The sequence below is a fragment of the Lissotriton vulgaris genome, chromosome 7 (assembly GCF_964263255.1).
Source record: "Lissotriton vulgaris chromosome 7, aLisVul1.2, whole genome shotgun sequence".
NCBI lineage: Eukaryota > Metazoa > Chordata > Amphibia > Caudata > Salamandridae > Lissotriton > Lissotriton vulgaris.
Window position 1 is genome coordinate 552,555,280 of NC_141695.1, and position 21,446 is coordinate 552,576,725.

Genomic DNA, 21,446 nt, shown 5'->3' on the forward strand with positions numbered 1-21,446 from the left:
AATCCTGCAGCATTATGGGCACTGCAAAAAACAAAGATATAAACAGTAGCAACAGATTAAGTAATGAACTTCCTTAATTACCTCAATCTACTATAGGGCAAGGGCTAACATGGAGAGGTTACGATCTGTTTACATTCTTCGTTTGTGTTACATTCCTCTTTAGTCCATACTCTCTGTACAATGTAACTTATTAGAATAGTAGTGACTTCTTTCATAGAAAGAGCTTCTTCATATTACAATTCTTGCAGTCTCCTAATGATGTGTCTCACATGTGGAATTCCTCAATTTAAAGGAAGTCAATTTACCAACCTCGCAAGGACGGGAACGCCCTGCAGATTCCAACTAGTTACCCCCATTACAGCAGATGTTATTCGCAAAATCTAACTCGCCAATTCATCTTGCTCATCTATTACTCCACACTATTTTAGCATCAAAAGAAATTTTCAATAGGACCGTCAGTATACCAAAATAGCTAAGCAAGTAATTGTTCTCACTTTGCAGCTTTTGTGGTGGTATTACAAGGAAGTTATTTGAGATTAATGTCCCAGCTATATTTTCTTAATGATCAAACTATTATTAAACACTGCAGAAACCTTGATTTGAAAATAACACAAATGATGTTGTCACAAAGGAGTACGAGTGTATTTGGTGCATCACATCACAACAAAACAATAACTCAGCGCCAAAACACCTTTTTTATATTAGAGTGTTTTATAAATCTTATTTCATTTAATTTAATTTACAGGTAAGCCTGCCAGAGCCTTTTAGAAGGGGTAAAGCAATCATGGCATGGCTGGCTTTCATGGTTTCATATCTAGAGAGTTTCAAATTTAAGAGTTTTCAAGTTTCAAGTTTTTATTAATTTAGCACAGTTACTTAAAATCATTGCTATACAAAATCTACTTTAGCACAAGTATAAAATTTAGCTTTTAGCACATTTCTCAAGTAAAAACAAGGCTGAAGAACAGTTTAAGGCTTAGAGAGCAATATGCTTATTGAAGAGCAGCATTATAGTTCCCTATGTGGGCGTTTTGCTAAGCTTGGCCGGATAAAATAGTTAAGACAGAGAGTACTGGGCCAAAGGACGAAAAAAGTCTGTAATGAGTCTTTGAGGGGGACGGGGAGGGGGAGGAAGCATGGCAACCAGGGGAGGTAATAGAAGATTGTCCAAAAGTCTCACAAACTTTCCAAACCTAGCGAGCGCTTGAATGTCAGTAGATGTAAAACACAAGGCCGAGGCCTCCCAGCACGTCCTGGCGCCCCATTTTAAGAACAAGTGTTTCAAAAAGGACCTTCTGGGGGCTGCTAGTGCCGGGCAGCAGCACAGGAGATGCAGCCATGATTCGGAGTGGTATTTACACAGCCTGCAAGCCCCCCCCCCCCCCCCCCCCCCCCCTCGCTTGTTGGGGCCCATTTGTTGAAGGCCGTCGAGCGCAAGCCTAGAAGTCGCATAAACATTATGTTCTTCCGAGCCACTTTGCTTAAGTTTTCCTGGAAGTATGCTTGTGGACGCCCAAGAAGATATAAAGAGTCCAAGGGGAGCAGAATGGTTGATTTCTTTAGAGCCTGCAGATCCATGGATTGAGAAATAAGTTTGACTTGCTTATTGATGGTGGTATTCAGATAAATATCAGTATAAAAAGAGTCAAAAGCAGCTTATGAAGAAATTACCTAAAGCCTTCCTATGAACAGCACTTTAAGAAATGGTTGAGACCTTTCAAATTTAACGCCGATGAGTACAAACATAAAACAAAGATTATCAGTGTACAAGTCTGATTTTTATTTTGAGTTAAAAGCCAGTTAAAGCCTCTGCCTGCACTGAATTTGTATTTCAGCAGTGCCTAGCAGCACGAGCAAGGAAAGTGCCAAGATCGCTTAAATGCATCGGCGGTTCATTAGCTAAAAGTTGGCAGGAACACCAAAGTGGCATTCTTCTAATGAAAACCATTTCAGGACACCAGCAATTTGTTTCGATGTACAGTGACCCAAGGGGGTTTGCAGTGAAAGAAATACAACATGTTTTTGTTTTCTAATATTATGCATGCTTTCGATAAAGTAATGATTGTAGCAAAGTGTGATGATTTAGAGCATTTTTGAGGTGTACAACTGCACCTTATGCTTTACAAATGAACTACTTCCTAGGAGGTGGGGAGATCTACCAACCAGCCAACAGCATGAGGTGAAAGTTGCATACTTCTCTGGGCTGCCCGATGATGTGATTTAAGCTGAAAGGAGCGACCCAAACAAGCTAATGGATGAATGGGGCTGACCTAAAGGTCTGTGTATTTTAGAGAAGTAATTAAGACACCTACACTGTCAAACCACGCAAAAACATGGATAATTTTGTTTTGTTGAAATTGTCAACCCTGAACTTACAGATAATGCAGCTGGTTAGTTTGCCTGGTTACCTACCACGCTAATAAGACTTTGTTACAACCACCTTTGAAAACCAGAAACTTACAGCTGGTATCGAATTGGACACAATGCTTAATCATATTTTCTTGTATGGGTAACCTTGCCTACAAATTTAGAAAAATGTTTCTATTTATTCACCTAAAAAAAAAGGCAATGCAGCTTCTGGCCAGACCTTAGAAGCCATTTAAGAAAACAATCTGTTGATGGCCATTTACAGACCTACAGAAAGCCACCCCATGCGGTTAGTGCAACTGAATAGATATGCGCTATGTTAATAAAGAGACCACAAAAACAAAACAAAAATCAGCATGCATCTTATCGTTTTAAAGATATTCAATTACCCATACACAACGTAGGGAATATCACTTTTTCCTGCCTAATAAAGAAAAGAAAATAACATTTGTAACAACGTGCATCAACTTGGACTACATACTGTGTAATGCATTCAAAACAAAATTGCACAAAATCTAGACCGAACGACTGTAAAATAACTTCTGGTCTTCAATACTGGGGCATCGTTGGAGCTCTTAAATCGATCATTAACAGTTATGTCTAAACAAATATATCCTGAATATCTACAGATATTCACGGTTTTTCAGTCCTATATATTTGGAGGTGCCTTTGGAAATCCAAATAAAAAATCCCATGCCCTTTTTCCAAGTGCAGTAGTAGGTGTGTAAAAGAGTAATTGGGAAACATTTTGTTAACACTTTATTTGAAAGTGAACAAAGACGGATACATTTTATAAGTTTTGGGACTTAATCAAAATCTCTAGTAGGAAAGGCTCGGATCCCATTGTAAACCACATCACCGCACAACAATGGCATGCTCATTTTTCCAACTTATATTGTGGTGATGAGGTTCTGGAGTTGGACCCAGAGCCTATAGCTGTGCCCTACCAGGAATCTAGCTTGGGAAGCCTTCCTGACCCAGACCCCTTCACCCCTAAAGAGGTCCAGCGAGCCATTAAAAACATAGCCCCAGGCAAGGCTGCCGGAGCGGATGGCCTGCCTGGTGACCTACTCTTACACGACCCAGTGACCTGGGCTGCATACATAAGTCTCCTGTTGAACCTAATTGTCCAGGGCCAGGATGTCCCGGAGTCGTGGCAGACGGCCGAGGTGGTGACAATATACAAGAAGGGGGATAGAGAGGACCCTGCCAACTACAGGCCGATTAGTTTAATCGACGTGGTGCAGAAAGTAGTTGGCAGGGTCATTATCTCCAGAATGGGAGCATGGCTGGAGGAAGGAAGTATTCTGTCACACTTCCAGGCAGGTTTTAGGCAGGGGGTGGGTACGATGGACCAGGCTTTCAGATTCTTTGCAGTTTTCTGGAAATCTGTGTCCATCGGGAGGGGTTCCCTTTACCTGGCCTTTATCGACCTGAAAACCGCATTTGACCTGGTGCCCCGTAACAAACTATGGCAAGTGCTGCACGTCATGGGTTTCCCGATCTATCTCCTGGAATTAATAAAGAGACTTCACAAGGGCAATTATGCCAGGATTAGATGGAGGAGCCAGGGAGACCTGACAGAGAGGGTGACTGTGAATAGAGGGGTGCGCCAGGGCTGTGTGATGGCGCTGACCCTGTTCTCCCTCTTTGTGAATGGGGTGGTGGACCATCTGAGGGAGGACCCGGCCGACGCCCCAGTCCTGGCGGGAGAAAAAACACAGACCCTTCTCTTCGCAGATGATACCCTCCTGATCTCAAAGACACCAATGGGCCTCCAGAAACTCCTGGACAAATTCAGATTGTTTTGTGTAGAGTGTGGCTTAACCATCAACACCTCCAAAACAAAGCTGATGGCACTGTCCTCATCTAAAAAAGTAAAAAGGTTAAACATCTCACTTAATGGGGCGCCCCTGGAGGATGTCGAGGCTTTCGACTATTTGGGCATAAAAATGAATAATAAAATGACCTGGAATTCCCATGTCTCAAAAATGCTCCTGAACCTCAAGAGGGTGGCAGGAGCTATTGCACGAGACCATCGAGGCTCGACCAGCAGACCTATAGCCCCAGCCCTGGCAGTTTATGAAGGGAAGGCGTTTGCTTCAGCAGTTTATGGCCTCGAACTTTGGGGGTTCGAGAACACCCCGGAAGTGGTTAGGGCAGAGAACAAGTTTTTTCGAGATTTGGTCTCGCTCCCAGCCTCAACTCCTCAAACCATTTTTTCTTGATTTGGGCAGACGCTCAATCAAGGATATAGTCCGCCTGCGTCCTTTGTTGTTCTGGGTGGGCTTGCGAAGATCAACAGATCTAGTCAATTACGCTGCAGCATTTGACGAACTCATCAGCTTGGGTGGCTGTGCCCAGATCCGATGGCTGAGCAAGCTGAAGGAGCTGGTCACGTGGTTAGGATTGGGCGAGCTTTGGCTGACCAGATGTATCATCATTGGCTCTGGTGTGTGGGGTCGCGAAATATTTGGGAAGAGCCTGGCAGATAAGATCTAATCAGCTAAAGATGATTACAAATGAGGGTGCTAAATGATCTCAGGTTAACTGTGTCTGACCATGCTGCTATTCTATTTTTAATGGCTCTACTGGTTCACCCAATTTTAACTGTATATATGTTTTTAATGCACATAAAATGTGTATCCCGTTTTGTATGAATTTTAAGGGTTGTTGGCACTTGAAATTGGTTTTTACTGTTATGATAAATGTTTTTATCAAATAAGTACTACAACAACATTTTATAATGCCTCTGAGGTCTGCCTCCTAATGACACCAATGCCTCCACAATGAAAGTGATTCACAAATCAGATGTGAATTTTATACCTTGTGTTTGGTGTTTTAACCTTTGAAACAATAGATAGGTATGTTTTTGTGGCAGGGGTTAGGGAGTCTACTGGGAATGCAGGCAAGATAAGTGAAACAGATTTAATATTTTAACATTAAAATTATATAATAACCGTTTCAATGTATAACTAACTGATAATCTGAATTTACACATCTGGTAGATTAGAACAGGGACGGAGAGTAGGGAAACGGATAAGGAAATACGCCATATTTCAGTACCTGAGCTACAATCGGAGGACTTTTATGCTCTTTGCAATCTAGGAGACGTGGATAAGCACAATTGGCTGTATGTATGATATTACATAAACGAGTACTATCTAATGCTGGGGCACAAAAAGACTGTTTCTACTGGCAATGTGGGGATCCAGTTTCTAAAAAGTGGCAGCGTTCATAAGCACTAAATACACAATATAAAAGTAGAAACACATCACCTAAACACATGGCTTCACTCCGTACATTTAAAATAGTATCCACAGCTTTGCATTAGTTATACATGGAATACGTTTATTTGCCTGTGTGAATCATCGACTGGGAATACTGTTTAACTCAGCCTGGTATCTGCAAACAGGTAGTCTTTGGTAAATGGATCTTCTCATAAACTGGTTATTTTATTGCCTGTACAGGCCTTATAAGTTGATTGGTAATCCAAAAAGAAATATCCCCATTTCTTTCTTACTATAGCAGGGGTCTCCAACCATTTTGGTAATAAGAGCTACTTAAGCTTAACGAAAATTATCTTGAGCTATTGATATTATTGATGTAATAGTGATCGCATCAGACAAGATTACATCAGGGGAGGGTTACCAGCTATAATGTCAAAAAGGCTTGATCAATTTTGAATGCCTCGGTGCAGGCAATACCGAACAGCCACCGCTGCAATGCAGCTGGCACCATGGTAAACATAGGAATATACAGTGCAGCAGAATTTATAAATGAAATATCAGCTTTACATTTATTTAGCAAATTCAGGCGGATGGAGAGTTACTAGTTGCTCACGAGCTACTCGTTAGAGAACCCTGTACTATAGTTACTCTGCATTGCTTTGCTGTATTCACAATGCTGGTGAAAGCTATACCAAAATGTCAACATCATAGCGGTTCATCGTAGAGAAAAGATTTAAGTCTCTTTGAGGCCCTGTGTATAAATATTAATGTGACAGAAACATTTGCAGCCCTACATCAATTTTTGGGTGTTGCAATACTTCTCAAGGCCGGCTATTAATGAGATTCTGCCTTTGAATTACTGATTGGGCCACAATAATAACTTTGCTGGCCAGCAGGTAAATCAACAACTCTTACAAATAGGCCTATAGGAGAGAATGCGCTTGCTACTGGGAGAGTAAGAGGGTGGAAGAGCACTCTCCACGGGTTAATTAACTCTAGTTGAACAACAAGCCTGGGCAAGCCCTTTCTCATAGGAACAAATGAAGGCAATCCACTCCCTTCTAGAAGTTTTGGAAGGAACGGACCACATGTCTGCTAGGGGTGGAGCTAAAGGGACTGAAAGAGCTACTGACCAAAAGCATGAATTTGCTGTTCTGAAAAACCACATGAGAAAGTACTTTTGGCAACCCTCTTTCTGGTGGCTACTCCATCTAACCACAGATTCCTCACCTCCAGGTGTCAGACTAGCTCCATAGAGGTTTCTCAGCAATTTCCTCACAACCCAGTAGGTGGCGACATGCGGCTCTGCGTCCTATCCATCCTACCTCAGAAGTGACGCGGACAACATAACCACCACCTCCATAAATCAACGTCAGTAATCAGATTGTGCCACTGTTCAGATGCGTTTAAAAACAAATTCATATATAAGTTTTTTAAAACAGGAAAATTAGCAGGAGCAGTGTAATTAGTACTTCTATATCTCAATTTGTTCATTTAAAAGGAAAATAAAGAGGAAGAGGACAATGTAAACGTATAGGCTGCAGCTCTGTACATATGAAACGTGACTCTGTTTTTAAGGGCTCACAGCCCATAAATATTCCAGTTTGCAAAGTAGGTGGCAGTTACATCTGTTTTTTTTTTATTGAGCAAACTGTAGTATACTTAAGGAAACAGATAGTCTAATAATCTTCTGTGTCTTTCAACCAAAGAGGAAGGCGGGTTGCTTATGATTTCAAAGGAGATTGCCTTGAGAGAGAACTATCCGATGCAAGAACACATTCCTTCTCTCTCAGGGGATCTTCATTGTTAATCATAAGCTCTGAATAGAGAAGCAAGCTCATCGCTACAAACTGCAGTAGATGAGAAAAGACTATCCATAGAGAAAGGTTAGCAAGGCTTCCTCAGGGAAGCCTTATGTATCTGTTTTAGCATCCGAGTCCCAACAATTATGTCTGGTAAAAGTGTGACGATTTCCACATAGCTGCTTTAGATACTTCAGTAATAGGAAAATTCCTGATCAAAGTAGTTGCCTTCCCTCTAGTGGAATGAGCTTTTGGCCTGCTGGACAAAACTTTGTGTTTCCTGCTAGTATAGGATGCAAGAAACTATCCACCTGGATACAGCTTGTTTAGACCTGGCCAAACCTGTACGTACAGGGCCATAGTTTAGAAACACCTGATTAGAATGTGTTTTGGCTTGTCTAGACAAATGTAAAGACTCGTTTAACATCTAAAGTGGGAAGATCGTTCTCTGTTTTAGTGGGGGCGCTGAAAGAAAGTTGGGAAAGTAATGGACTCATTAACGTGAAAATCCAAATCAACTTTGGGTAAGAATTTCGGAGGAGTCTTCACAACCACTGTAGGAGGCTGGCTTAGTATATGGTGCACACGTATTTAATTGAAGCACCCTAACCAATCCAGGCAACCCTTATGGTGATTTTAGTGGTCTTAGACAACCATATAAAGCTCTCTAAGCGGTAGATGTGGAGAGAAGCCTTCAGGCTTAGTCCTGAAGAGGTTTAAGCAGCTTGTTTGACCAGAACTGATCATGTAGTGAAGGTTAAACGAAAAAGAACCACACAGTGTAGTTAGAAGAAATATTGATATTTTTATACACACTCACTAACACATTGGTATATCTCCTACCCGGAGATATCAACACAATACACCCAATATTTGAAAAGGAAACAGGTAGGTAAGCACAAATACACACTTGTTTCCAGGGGGAGACCAAACCATATCGTAAGAAAGTGGAATGCGAACTGCGACCAAAGCCGAGACCTGACCCAGAAGACTTAGAAGAGCTGGGGACCCAAGGAATCACCCGAGGTAAGTACCCAGGAACGCCACGGAGGCTGTGTGCAGAGTGGATAAACAGCTGCATACTCTATGCAAATCAATGGGAAAGTCGGGGTTGCAGTTTTCAAGAAAGCCCCTTCCCAGAGGACCCTGAAGAAACCACGCAGAAGATGGAAGGTTGGAGAGTCACCCCACCTGTGGATACCTCAGACACCAAGATACCTACACCAGGGAAGCCAGGTGCATAGGTGGGAAGTGACGTAAGAAACCGCAGTAGACCACCATGGAGGACTTCAGTGAAGATGCCGCTGGCGAAGGTGCAAGAGTCCGGTGGAATCCAAGGGTGGATTCTTTAAGCAGAGTACCTGCAAACAGAGGGGTCAGAGTCTATGCCACTCAGGAGTGACCAGGAGGCATGAAAGATCAATAATCACCGATGATGGAAGATGCAGGAGAGTTGACGGTGCTCTTGTCGCTGCTGCTGCGAGGACCAGGTTAAGTTGTGTTAGACCAGGAACTGTTCACGTGCTGTGCCACATCAGAAGTCGAGAACCAGGGGGTTGGAGTCCGGCGTAAGCTCTAACAAGCCTTCATAGCTGCAACGGACAAGGAAAAAGAGGAAGGTGCTGGGAACTCACCAAGTGCAAGAGAGTCAGAGCAGGCCCGAGCAAACAGGGTAGCCCACTGGAGCCAATGAAGACCCTTAAGAGGACCCACAGGCCAGAGGCGCAAGAGGACCTCGAGCAGCTCACCAATGATACAGGCCCACGGTGTAGAGGATGGGGGGGGGGGGGGGGGGGGGGGGGGGGGGGGGGGGGGGGGAAAGAGGGGGGGTGAGGGAATAGAGGGAGGACGAAGATCTTGGTAGGAACAGATGCTGGAGGCTGTGTTGCTGAACCTTTCGGAGTCTGTGGAAGCTCAGGAGCAGCAGGCCGGTCAGCTTTGTTGCGGTGCCAGCAGCTGCAGGGGAGTGACTCATTTACTCCAAGGGAGATTACTTCGAGTGTCTTTGATGCCCACAGGCCTGGAGAAGAACCTGGATGAAGTACAGACGAGGAAGAAGACAGGCAGGACAGCAAGACCAGGAGCAGCAGGAGTCTTCCTTGATGCAGTCTCCGGTCCAGGCAAAGTCCAACGAAATCAAGGTGCTCAGAAGGTTGAAGTGGAAGTGGTTTCAGATCTGAATGTTGTCACACGCCTAATCTAAAGAGCCACCCACAGGCAAGTTCTTAAGTACCCAAAGGAAAGGGTTGGGACGATTCAGGCGACCCTCCCAGAGGAGGGGATGGACGGAGGTGAGGATCCTCCCTTGTCCAGTTTCGCATCAGAGCTGGAGAGAAAAGGCTCCCTGAATTGGTTTCAACTGGAGTATGCAAGGAGGGCACAACATGTGCTCTTCAAAACAGTCTGGTGGCGCTGGTAAGTGCCTCCATCTCAGCCCAATACACTAAGTATTGTCTGAGAGGAAGCAGCATGGCCGACAGGACGTGAGCTCCTTCAGCTCCGGGCCTGCCCAGCTTATAAATCCTGTTTAATAGCAGATCCTGTCGCACTCGGACCGATAAACGGAGGTCCAGGAGTCCTGATCGCCTGGGGCTTCTCCCGGACCCGGGGGTCGACCGGCGGACGGCCGCTGACTGGAGGAGGTGGCCGGGCTGCGACTCGCCGGAACCGTAATTCACGCGATGCCGGTGCTGCAGCCTGGTCGCGGCCTACCGGCTGAGGTCCCTTGCTGTTGCAAGTAAGGACTGCGTGTGGGCAGAGAAGGAGACCGCTGTCATCCGGGTCCTCTTGTGAGGGGTGGATCCTGTCCGGCGTGGCCAAAGGTCAGACCACGGGACTGTGGCGGCGCCCTGCACTGGTGAGGAGGAATAGACCAGAGCTCCCGGGACCTGTTTGGTGGAGCCACGGAGAGTGGGCGCCTACTGCCTACGGAGTCCTCCTGGCACTGCAGAACCCCTGAACCGATCCGGCTCTGCGGAGGGCGGATGTGAGGCGGCGACAACGGCTCGGGATCCTGGTGCCCATGCCTTGGGCCTAGTGTGGATTCGCCTGCGGTCGGGGGAGTCCCTACTGCCATCGGGGACCTCCCGTCATTAAAGCTTCCCAGAGATTGGCTGGCCCTGCGGTGAGGAGGCGGAGTGCCCACGGCGGCGCTCAATATCGCATCGGCGGAGGCGGCTTGAGATACCGGCATATCTATTAGGGGCCTGGGGGTGAGTCGACTGCGGCCGGGGAGAGGCCCACTGCCATCGGGGGCCTCCCGTCATCGCTGCGCCGTACTGGTGGCGGTGCGCGGAGGCGCAGCGGAGGGAGCGACCTGAGATCCTGGGCTCCTCTTTAACCGGGCCTTTTAGTGAGACTGCTGCCATTGGGGGCCCTCTGTCGCCACGGGGCCCCAGAGCTTGTCCGGCCTTGCGGTGAGCGGAGGTGGTGATCGCGGCGACGGGCGGAGCTTGAGTGGCGGAGCTGTCGGGCTCCTGGGCCCCCTCACATCACATCGGGCCTAGCGGGCGGTGGCCGGGAAGGCGCCTGATACCGCCGGAGCTCTGGGACCTAGTATACATTTACTTGGAACGCCTGGCCTGCCCTGCCCGCAACGAATCGGGGGGGGGGAAGTGGGGGGGACTGTGGGGGGGGGGGGGGGGGGGGGGAGGCCCCAGCCATAACCTGAAGACCTTGGGGACGGCGACTGGGGGAGCAGTGGGACCGGGTTTGCGGCCTGCAGTCAGCTGAACCGGATGGCGGTGCTCCCTGGCCGCATTGCCGCCCTGGTTGGATGTCGGGTGGTGCGAGGTGACTGCTGGAGTTATCCTGGGCACTTGAAACGGTCCCCGCTGTAAGAGTTCAGGGCAAAACCTTCTCCCCGGGACAGCCACTATGCAGCTGACACAGCGGTGAGTGGGGTCTAGCACTGTACGTGACTGTGGTGGCGCATGGTCAGTGGGACTGACGGGGGACCCTCTGCACCTCCGATGACCATTGGAGAGCGAACTGCCTGGAGGCACCTCGATTGTTCAGACGTCTGGGAGGGGTCCACATAGACTCCTATAATGCGAAAAGACAGGATGGCCAAAGCCTCGCAGCCGAACACCAACACACAGTACACCACCCAGCGACTCCCTTCACAGCGCATCACGCCTCCGTCCGGTCAGGAGGGGGGGTTGGGTTGAGGTCCCTGGCGACCCCGGCGAGCCCTCCCGTGCAGAGCTACTGAAGGCGATACAGGGTACCCACACCACCTTGGGAAGACAGATCGAGATGGTGTCCATAGATGTGAACCTCCTGAGAGCAGATCTGCATAAAGTGACGGATAAAGTCACCGCGGCAGAGGGGAATATAGTCCAGCTGCAGGAGGAGGTGGTGTCCCTCAAACAAACAGTCTCGCGGCTCTCTGCCTCGACGGGGGAGTTGGAGCGTCGAGCGGAGGATGCCCAAGGGAGGGTATGCCTCAGCAACATTAGGGTCCTTGGAATTCCGGAACGCGCGGAGCTGGGGAACGCTGAGCACTTCCTGGAACACAGGATCCGCCCCACACTTTGCCCTACGGGACTGTCCGATGTGTTTGTGATCGAACGCGCCCATAGAGCGCTGGTACTGCCGCCGAGGCCCGGCGCTCTGCCGTGGGCCCTCATCGCCAAAATCCTAAACTATCGAGACAGGGACTGTATCCTGAGAGCGGCCAGGGAAATGGAGGACCTCACTTTTTCAAGGTGTCCGTGTACCCGGATTACACTCGCCAAGTTCAGGAACAACGAAAATCCTTTTTGGCGGTCAAGCAGAAGCTCTGAGACCTGCATCTGCAGTACATGCTCCTTTACCCCGCAAAACTTAAGGTCATTTCCCAGGGAAAGGCTCATTTCTTTGACGGCCCTGAGGAGGTAAAGAAGGGGCTGGAGATCAGAGGGGATGCCCTCCCGCCGGGGGAACGGGGTGGAACCAGGAGTACATGGGGGACACATCCTGCAAGGAACCGCAGAACCAGACCCCGGCGCTCACCTGACGACACTGAGCATGAAGAGGGGCGGCGAGTTACGGTGGGAGACGATGGAGCCCTCTGCCTGGAGACTTCGGTGCCTGGGGACCTTCTAGCGTCTCAGGCAGATCCCCCTCAAAATGAAGTACTGGTGCCTGACACCTTGCCACCAGCTGTGGACGCACTCCCGCCTACCATTGACACGATCCCTGAGACGGTGGGGAATCGGTTGGACACGTCTGAGACCCGGTCCTGAGGGACGTCTTGCTCTCACTCTGGTTGACCCTATATTAGGAATGTTAAGCTGAATCGCCTGGGTCGCATCCTGCTGGGGACAGTGGGGGGCTTTCTTAGGACACGTTTGATCTTGTAGGGGGTTGGGACCTCTGGCGGGGTGGATGTCCTGACAGACATCCATGATACACCTCTAAGAGTCCGAGTCACCTGTGATTGTCAAGTTAGCTGGTAGTGCTGGGAGATGGATGGGAGGAGGGGTATTTTCTCTTTACCTGTTGGGGTGGTTTAGCCCAGTTGGGCACATGGGAAAGCTGTGTACGTCCTGGTACCAGCAGGGGAAGGGCATATTAGCATGTTTGGTTGTTGCAAGAATATTGCTAGCGGGAGGGGGGTGGTTGGAGTTCTGGGTGGGAATGTTGGGGGGAATTGTTGCAGGCATCAAGTGTATTACAGTTTGGGTACGGGGCTGGGGTGTCATCGGAAGTAGAGTTGTAGGCCCGGGTTGGCCACGTCACCAGCCATGGAATATAAGTTCTTAAATTGGAATGTGAGGGGGCTTGGCACATGCACCAAGTGACATAGGGTCCTATCCTTCCTTCGAAGGCACGGAGTTTCCATTGCATGCCTACAGGAGACTCACCTTGAAGACGATGGTGCCCAAAAGCTGGGAAAAAAGTGGCGGGTCAGATGTTTCACTCCTCCTTTTCTACATACGCTAGGGGGGGTCCTGATCTGGGTGGCGCCCGGGGTCCCATTTGCCATCCAGTACGTGGAGATGGATATACGTGGCAGGTACCTGCTCCTGCGAGCGAAACTGGATGGCAGAGATCTAACCATACTAAATTAGTGTGCCCCCAACATAGATGACCCTGGGTTCTTCCTGACCCTGCAGGAGGTCCTCATCCCGACCTGGAGGCTCCCATGCTTTGGCTCGGGGACTTTAACTGTGTCTTGGACCCTGTACTGGATAGGTTTCCACCCCGTGCGGGCACAAAGCTGCGTATGACAGCGCAGCTTCGGGAGGTAATGGGAAACTTAGGGGCTAGAGATGTTTGGTGTGAGAAGTTGGCCTGATATACGATGCTCACTATTTCTAGTGATCACCTTGTATCAGTCCAAACAACCCTTATGGTGATTGGTTGTAAAGTCAACCTTATAGACCAGCTATCCTAATGGTAGCATGGACAAAGCAGTCTTAGGCTAAACTCTTTTGGCATGTGAAGCCAGCTGTTTTACCACATATAACCCCTTGAATACCAAGTGAAAGGACACCACAGAGGTTGTTATGAAAATAAACTAGATATTTATTAACTAACATACACCTCTGAACTCTTTAGGAGATCAGAGGGCTAAGCACATGACAATCTCTTAGGAAAAATACGTTTAAGTTGCACGAATTACAATGGTGCCCTAGGGGCAAGACAAATCATATACTAAGTAAGTGGAATGTGAAAGTCGATAAAAGGAATGGAGCTGTCCAGAGGCTGTAGGATCGCTGGGACCACGCTACACTAACTCTAGGTAGGTAATAGGAGGCCCACGGAATGCGTGTGCAGAGTGTGAACTCACACGCGAGATGCGCAACAGTGTCTATGGACAGTACAGTTCAAGAAAAAAGGTGAGTACGGACAATCCTGACTAGGTAAGACAAAAACGACTGTGGAACTGGACACTAGGAGAGTCAAGCTACCCTTGAGCACCGAAATGTTAGTGTTACCTCATCCACAGGCTGCGGGTGCATAGGTGCCAAGTCGTGTTGGGTTCCGGCGTTGAAGTCTATGGAGCCTGGAAGAAAAGATGCTGCAGGCGATCAGGAGGAAGATGTCCGGTGTGATCCAAGGGTGGATCAGTGAAGAGGAGGACCTGAAAGCAGAGGGGACAATGTTCAAAGCCACTAGCCAGTGACTGGAGTGGAACCAGGAGTGGAACCAGATGTCGTTGTCGCGATCAGGTGAGGGTGGACGCTTGTCTCTGCAGCCACGTGGACCAGGTGGTGTCTTCGACGACCAGGATGGAGGCACGCAGGCTCTCGCTGTCGGCGGTGTCGGATCCGGGTTTGGAGTCAACAGGCATTGGCAAAGGCAACCCACGCGGTGAGTGGAAACGGCGTCTGGAGTGGACCAAGGGACCAAGGGAGCAAGGGCCAGTCTGGAGCAATCAGACCAGCAGTGAAGATTTCGAAGTTCGTCATCTAGGAGGTCACTAGCCAGCCGGCAAGTGACCAGACAATGCGTCGAGCAGCAAACCACGCAGATCTCGTGGATGCCGGAGGGCTGGTCTTCGGTGCAGGAGCTGCTCGGGGTCGGGGCTTCTCAGTCCCCACAGCACTTGGACGAGGTTACCTCAGAAGTCGTGCTGGAGCGAAGTGCTGCTTCTTTCAAGATGGCCGGTCCCACGTGTCTCGTCTCAGCCACGGATCTCAGCTGTGCTGCAGATGTAGGTAGAGATCGGAGAGGTCTGGGAATCCGGGTCTCGTCGGGCTCTGAAGTCTGGATCCTCGAGGGAAGACGACAAAGGGAAGCCGCTGGACGCTGATGGTGCCTGCTTGTGCAGGGTGGACACTCCTTGCCCACAAGGGAGATTTCTTCAGTCTTCTGTGGAGCAGAACGTCGAAGTGCAGAGTTTCTTCTTGTAAAGTTGCTCAGGATAATCTAATTTGGAATGGGACCAGCTTCTACCTTTATCCGGTTAAAGGGGGCTGTACTACGACTAGGTCCCTCCTCTGGGTGGGACCAGGAAGGGGGGTGGTTACACCCCCTATCCTTTGTCCGGTCTTGCGCCAGAGCTGGGGCTGGAGAGCCCCAGGAACTGGTTTAGACAGGTGTATGCACAGGAACACCTTGTGTGCCACAGGCATGTCTCATTCCTTTCAGCCCTGTCCTACCTAATACACAAAATCCTGTCTGGGGTGGTGCTAGCACCTCCCAAGGCAGGAAACCCTTTGTCCAAGCCTTCCTCGCTGGAAGGACTCCCAGCAGCAGGAGGTCAGACTTGTGTCTGTGGTGGCAGCATCCATTTTGTGATGCTGAGGCTCGAGTTAACTTTAACCGGGGTTCACAGTTACATACATGTCGTGTCCCTCTAGAAGGGTGGAATGCTACCCCCGTCGCCAGAATTGGCAAAAGGGTAGTATTCCAATTCGTATGACACCTTACTCGACATGTTTTGATAATGCTATACCAAAGTTGGCAATAACCGCGAGGATTATAATGCACTTAAGAGTATATGGTATAGCGTTATCATGTAAACAGCTAAAGGACTTGGTTCCGAAAGCTGCAGACAGGCTGAGCTCATGCTAGAGCACCATCTCACATAATTCCAAGCACTCTGCCTTCTGGATTGATAAGGCCTGCCATAGGAGTGACTTATAGGAGTATATGTGTCCATTTTAGGTTTAGATATAGAGATACTATATCTAAAGCAAAGGGTGATTACACCACCTTGCCCCAGCTGATTGATCAGCCAGTTGTGTCAGATTATAATGGCCAGCCAGGGGTGGCATAATACATGCTGCAGCCCCTGGTAGGCCCTGAGTGCACCTATGCCCTGGGTACCTAAGGTACACTGTACAGGGGCTGATAAGGTGACTCAGTATCCAATTAGATATGTACCGAAAGGTACATGGAGTCCATTTTACAGAGAGAGCAGGAAGCCTGGGGTCCTGGATAGCAGGATCCCAGGCCAACTAAGTCGAAAACCAGCAAAACACCAGGCAAAAAGTTGGGGGCAACCATAGTCAGATATCCACCTTCCTACATTTGGCGCCTGAGTAATCAGATGCAGAAACTGTACACATGTTTCTCCCCCCACTCATAACAAACATAGCCGATTAGACAGAGTTTTGGTGGCAAACATAGACGTTGCTATTTCTCTGGAGATTACACATCAGGCCCGCTTTTTGTCCGACCACTCTCCAGTGGCATGCGTCTTGAGTTGGGAGAGGGAGTCCTCCCGCCCTCGGACTTGGAGGATGCCGGCGGATCTCCTTCAGGACCAAGTGGCGAGGAACCATATAGATACCGCCCTTACCAACTATATAGATCTGAATTGGGAGGAGAGAGAACTCACCTTTGCTACCAGGTGGGACGCCCTGAAAGCAATGATACGGGGCGAATGTATGGGCCTCACCTATGGGGTCCTGAAACAACTTCTTCAGGACCTACCAGGGACAGGATAATCTCCTGCACCAGCAAACGTTGTCGGACCCTGAGGACTTGCACCAGGAGACGGAATAGGCAGCCCGGTCTTGTGTGCATGATTTCTTAGGCCGGCTAGACAAATACACCCTTGGCCAATATAGGCAACGTCTTCACAGAGAAGGCGACAAATCAGCAGACTGTTGGCCTGGATCCTTAGGCAAGAGTACACCCCGAAGAGGATCGTGGCCCTGCGGGGACCTACGGGCGGTATGGTCCACTCGGAAGTGGGCATTCTCCAAGTCCTCCAATCCCACCTACGTACGATATACGCCGCGGATCCCGCGGTCGCCGAGATCTCGTACCTCCCTTACCTACAGGGGTTGACCCTGAAGTCCCTCCCTAGGGCGGTTCTGGACAAGTTGGATGAGACACCGTCACTGCATGAAGTGCGCGTGGCGATGGCCTGCCTGCTGAGGGCTAAATCTCCGGGGAGCGATGGCTTCCCACCTGAATTTTATCAGACATATGGAGATACCCTTTCTCGCCGCCTCTTACAAGTGTATCTTGAGGCGTTTGATCGTGAGACACTTCCGCCAAGTATGAACCAGGGCGAAATTTGTATGATTCTGAAGCCGGGGGGAGATAAGTGCGACCCTACGACGTATCGCCCCGTCCCCATGATTAACACAGACGTGAAGATTCTGACCAAACTCTTAGCCGCTCGTCTTGCGCCGCATATGGCCACTCAGGTTTACCCGGACCAGTGCGGGTTTATCCCGGGGCGCAACACTGCCATGAACCTGCGGCAGTTGAATCACATTATACACGAGGTTCGCGACAGGGAGGATCAGATGGTCTTGGTGTCGATTGACCTCGCTAAAGCGTTCAACACTGTCGACTGGGGTACCTGCTAGAGGTCCTCCGTGTGATGGGGCTAGGTCCTAACTTTTGATGATGGGTCCGCATACTATATAAGGCCCTCCGTGCCAGGGTGAGACTAGGAGCGGCACGATCAGAGGAGCGGCAGTTGGGACGAGGTATACGCCAGGGGTGTCCCCTCTCGCCGCTCCTGTTTGCCCTGGCAAAGCCTTTGGCAGTTCGAGCCCGTACGGAAATGGCACAGTGGGGTATAATGGTAGGGGACACGTGCAATGTGGTTTCCTTGTACGCGGATGACGCCCTTTTTTACTTGAAGGCCCATCGGGAATCGCTGCCTATCCTGCTACAACACCTGGACCGCTTCGGCCAGGCCTCGGGTCTGAAACGTAATCATGGTAAGTCCATAATCTTCTCTCTGGCAGGATATGGTCCGGGGCCGCTGACAGATCTGCCGAACCTCGGGCTGCGCTGGGAACAGGAGGCATTCCGTTATCTCGGAGTTCAGGTGGCCCCCACGGATGCTCAGCTGTTGGCCCGGAATGTCGATCGGATTCTTACGTCCTTACAGCAATCGGTGTCCTTTTGGAACTCCCTGCCACTCTCCCTCATGGGACGGCTAGCCGTCGCCAAGATAGTAATGCTCCCCAGGACGCTTTACGTCCTCCAGAATTCATTGTGCCTCTTTCCCCCCCGCGAGTATTCCGCACACTAAACACGTTGCTTACGTGCCTATTTTGGGCGGGCCGGCGTAGCAGGGTCGCCCTTCATACTCTTGTCCGAAGCTGGGAGGAGGAAGGTCTGGGGGCGCCGCGATTTGATTTATACTATTACGCGGCACAACTACTACCGGCAGCACAGTGGTTCGCGGACGCAGACAGCTGGGAGATGAAACTTTTGGCCGGTAGAGCAAATGTGAGGACGCTAAAGGTTGCATTGATGCAGGGACGGGGAGCGGACGAGGCCCGACTATATGTGGTACGCCACACAGCAGGCATCTGGCAGCGGTTTGTGGAAAAGATTTTACGACGGGCCTCCTTCCATAGGGAGCTGCCGTTTGGATTCTGGCCCCTATAGTTGCCATGGAAGAGCACATGTCCTTTGGAGACTGGCTGCGAGACCTTGGCTGACCTCTAACCCAGCGAGTCCTTCCTGTCTTTTGAACAGGCCGAGGCGAACTTTGGACTTTGAGGCGGGCAATACTTACATTACTGGCGGCTCCAAGATGTGGTGAAGGTGGCCTGGCTCCAATTCCCGGACACGCCCCAGATGTCCCATACCCTGACCTTCTTTCCTGTGGTAGAGGGCGTAGATTGATCTCCTGCTGTATTCAGCTATGAGGCAGGACTCAGCCCCGCCGGTCCCGCCTTCCTGGGGAGCTTGGGAGGCAGATATCGGTACTGCTCTGGAACAGGGGCAGCAGAAGCGTATAGGGAGCCTCACACGCAAGGTATGGTGCAATACACGGTTTACATTAATACACTTCAATTTCATGCATCGCACCTATCTGACTCCAATTTCATTGAAATGCATTTCTGGGGATAGGGGGGACAGCTGCCCTAGATGTGGCATGGAGGGGGCGGGATTCTTGCATTTGACGTGGGACTGCCCATTGGTCAGGAGCTTCTGGACGGCGGTGGTGGAACGTATAACCTCTGCCACAGGCCTTCGGATAGTCTTGAACCCTCTTCATTGCTTGCTGGCTCTGGTCCCCAAGCCCAAGAAAAGGAACCTTTCCTACAAACTATTACAACTAATGTTGATACTGGCTAGATGGAGGGTAGCGATTACCTGGATGGGGCGGAGGGTTCCAGAGGTGCTTGCCTGGCTTAGGGATGTGAGGAAGTGGTCCCTGACCGAGGAGACACATATGCAGCTTACACGCAGGGACGAGAAACTGCAGGATGATTTACTCGCCTGGCGAGTCATGTGTACTTTGGGGATATCTCCGAGTGACTCTGATGGCACGAGTGTTGAACTGTTTTTGCCAGAGAGGTCTGGGTCTGATGGGGAGGGGGAGGGGACTGTTAGGTCTTTCTTATTGTAAGGGATTGTCTTGTGCTCAGTGGCTTCCTCATGCTCCTTTACTGTATATTTCACGCTTCTGTCATTCCTCATGGACTCCACTTCTCCCGGTGACGCCTGTACTCACCAGCACCATAATGAGGTCACCAAACTGTCTACACGTATTTTTTTTGATGCCAATTGAAGGGGGGAATTTTTCTATACATGTTGTATAATCAAAAATAAAGTAAAAATGTTTTAAAAAGTATCTAAAAAAGAAAAGTATTGTCTGAGAGGTGGTCACACTTCCCTGTGACAGGAGCCTGCCTCAGCAGTAGGATGGCAGAATTGTGTATGTGGTTGGCAGGAGCACTAGCTTGCTGTTTGGTCCAGACAGGCTGGGACCGGGAATACAGGGGGGCTTCCCAAATACATGGGATCATACACCAAACACTGGAATCGGTGTTGATGAATGATTTCAACATGTTTGATACCAAACATGACCGGTTTCGGTGCAGCCAGTATATAGATATCTTGTAATTGACTTGATGTCCACTATATGTATAAAATAGCTGACCGCACTTACAAAGCCTGGAGAATCGACTCCTGGGTTTGTAGGAAGTGCCCTGCAGGGCACCCTCACACTAATAATCTAGCACCCTGCCTTCAGGACTTAAAGGGGTGTCTTAAAGATTTTAAATGCAGTGACCTCAGATATAAGGAATGTTAAATCTGCTGTGATTGGTGCTAGCACCAGCTCCCACAGGCTGTAATGGCTGGCCTTTACTCACAGTTTAAGTGGTCTCTCGTGGGTGGCATAGTACATGCTGCGGCCCATGGGAGACCACTGGTGTACCCATGCCCTGGGTACCTTAGTGCCATGTATTAGGGACTTGGAAGAGTACACCAGTAGCCAATTAGGAAGGTATTAAAGTACTTAACATAGTCCAATTTAGGGAGCGAGCACAGTGACTGGGGACCTGGTTCGCAGTATTCAAGTCAGACTAGTCAGTAAACAATTTGACACCAGCAAAAAGTGGGGGTAACATTGAAAGCAGATACAGCTTTTCTACAGCCACCTTAAGCTATGGATACTCTATATGGTATGTGAGACCATAAAGCCTGAATCTCACTAAATTTATGCGCTGATGTGATAGCAAAAAAGAAATCAGCCTTCTAACAAAGGTGATGTAATAAGGCTTTCTGAATGGGTTCAAAAGGAAATGCCATAAAACCTGTGAGTACTAGGCTTAATTCCCAAGGAGGTGAAGGACAAGAAGAACTTTATGTCCTCTATGAAGTCTCTAATAACTAAGACTTTGAAAAAAGTGGTCTGTGAAGGACATGATCTATAGTCTATAATAGCCGCCAAATGGACTTTAATAGAATAGAATTGTAAGCTGCATTTGGCCAAATAAAGCAACTATAGAATTCTAGCTTCTTATTGGCACGTAGCTGAATCAAGATTCTTGTCAGAACACCAGTTACAGAATCTCTCTCTCTCTGTATTTAAAAGAGCAAGCTGAATGAGTTGATAGAAGTATAGCCTCTTTGAGAATGTTCATGCAGTACTATGGTAAATTTAAATGTCTATATTAAACGAGTTCAGGAGCGATGCTGCCAAACTCGAAGAGTAGAGATTGGGGTGAACCATTTGATCTCCAAATTTCAAGAGAAGACCGGTCTGCACGGCAGCTTCAAGTGTGGTCTTTCAAACATGTAGAGAAGGTCTGTACCGGAGCCACGCTGGAGTTATCAAAATCATTCTGGCCTCAGTGGCATAACAGTGGGGGGAGGTGGTGGACCTGAGCTCCAGGGA

At 49.1% G+C, this 21,446-nt stretch overlaps 1 protein-coding gene across 2 annotated transcripts in view; it reads right to left on the reverse strand.

Moving 5' to 3' along the window:
• NDEL1 (nudE neurodevelopment protein 1 like 1) overlaps positions 1-21,446 on the reverse strand; it is a 418,831-nt gene that overhangs the window by 41,083 nt on the left and 356,302 nt on the right. The window contains exon 9 of one of the 2 annotated variants that reach the window (XM_086930645.1): positions 2,757-2,791. The exons of the other annotated variant lie outside the window; for it this stretch is intronic. Within the exon in view, the coding sequence (XP_086786771.1) occupies positions 2,757-2,791 (35 nt within the window). The remainder of the gene's footprint in view (positions 1-2,756; positions 2,792-21,446) is intronic. 2 annotated transcript variants of the gene reach the window in all.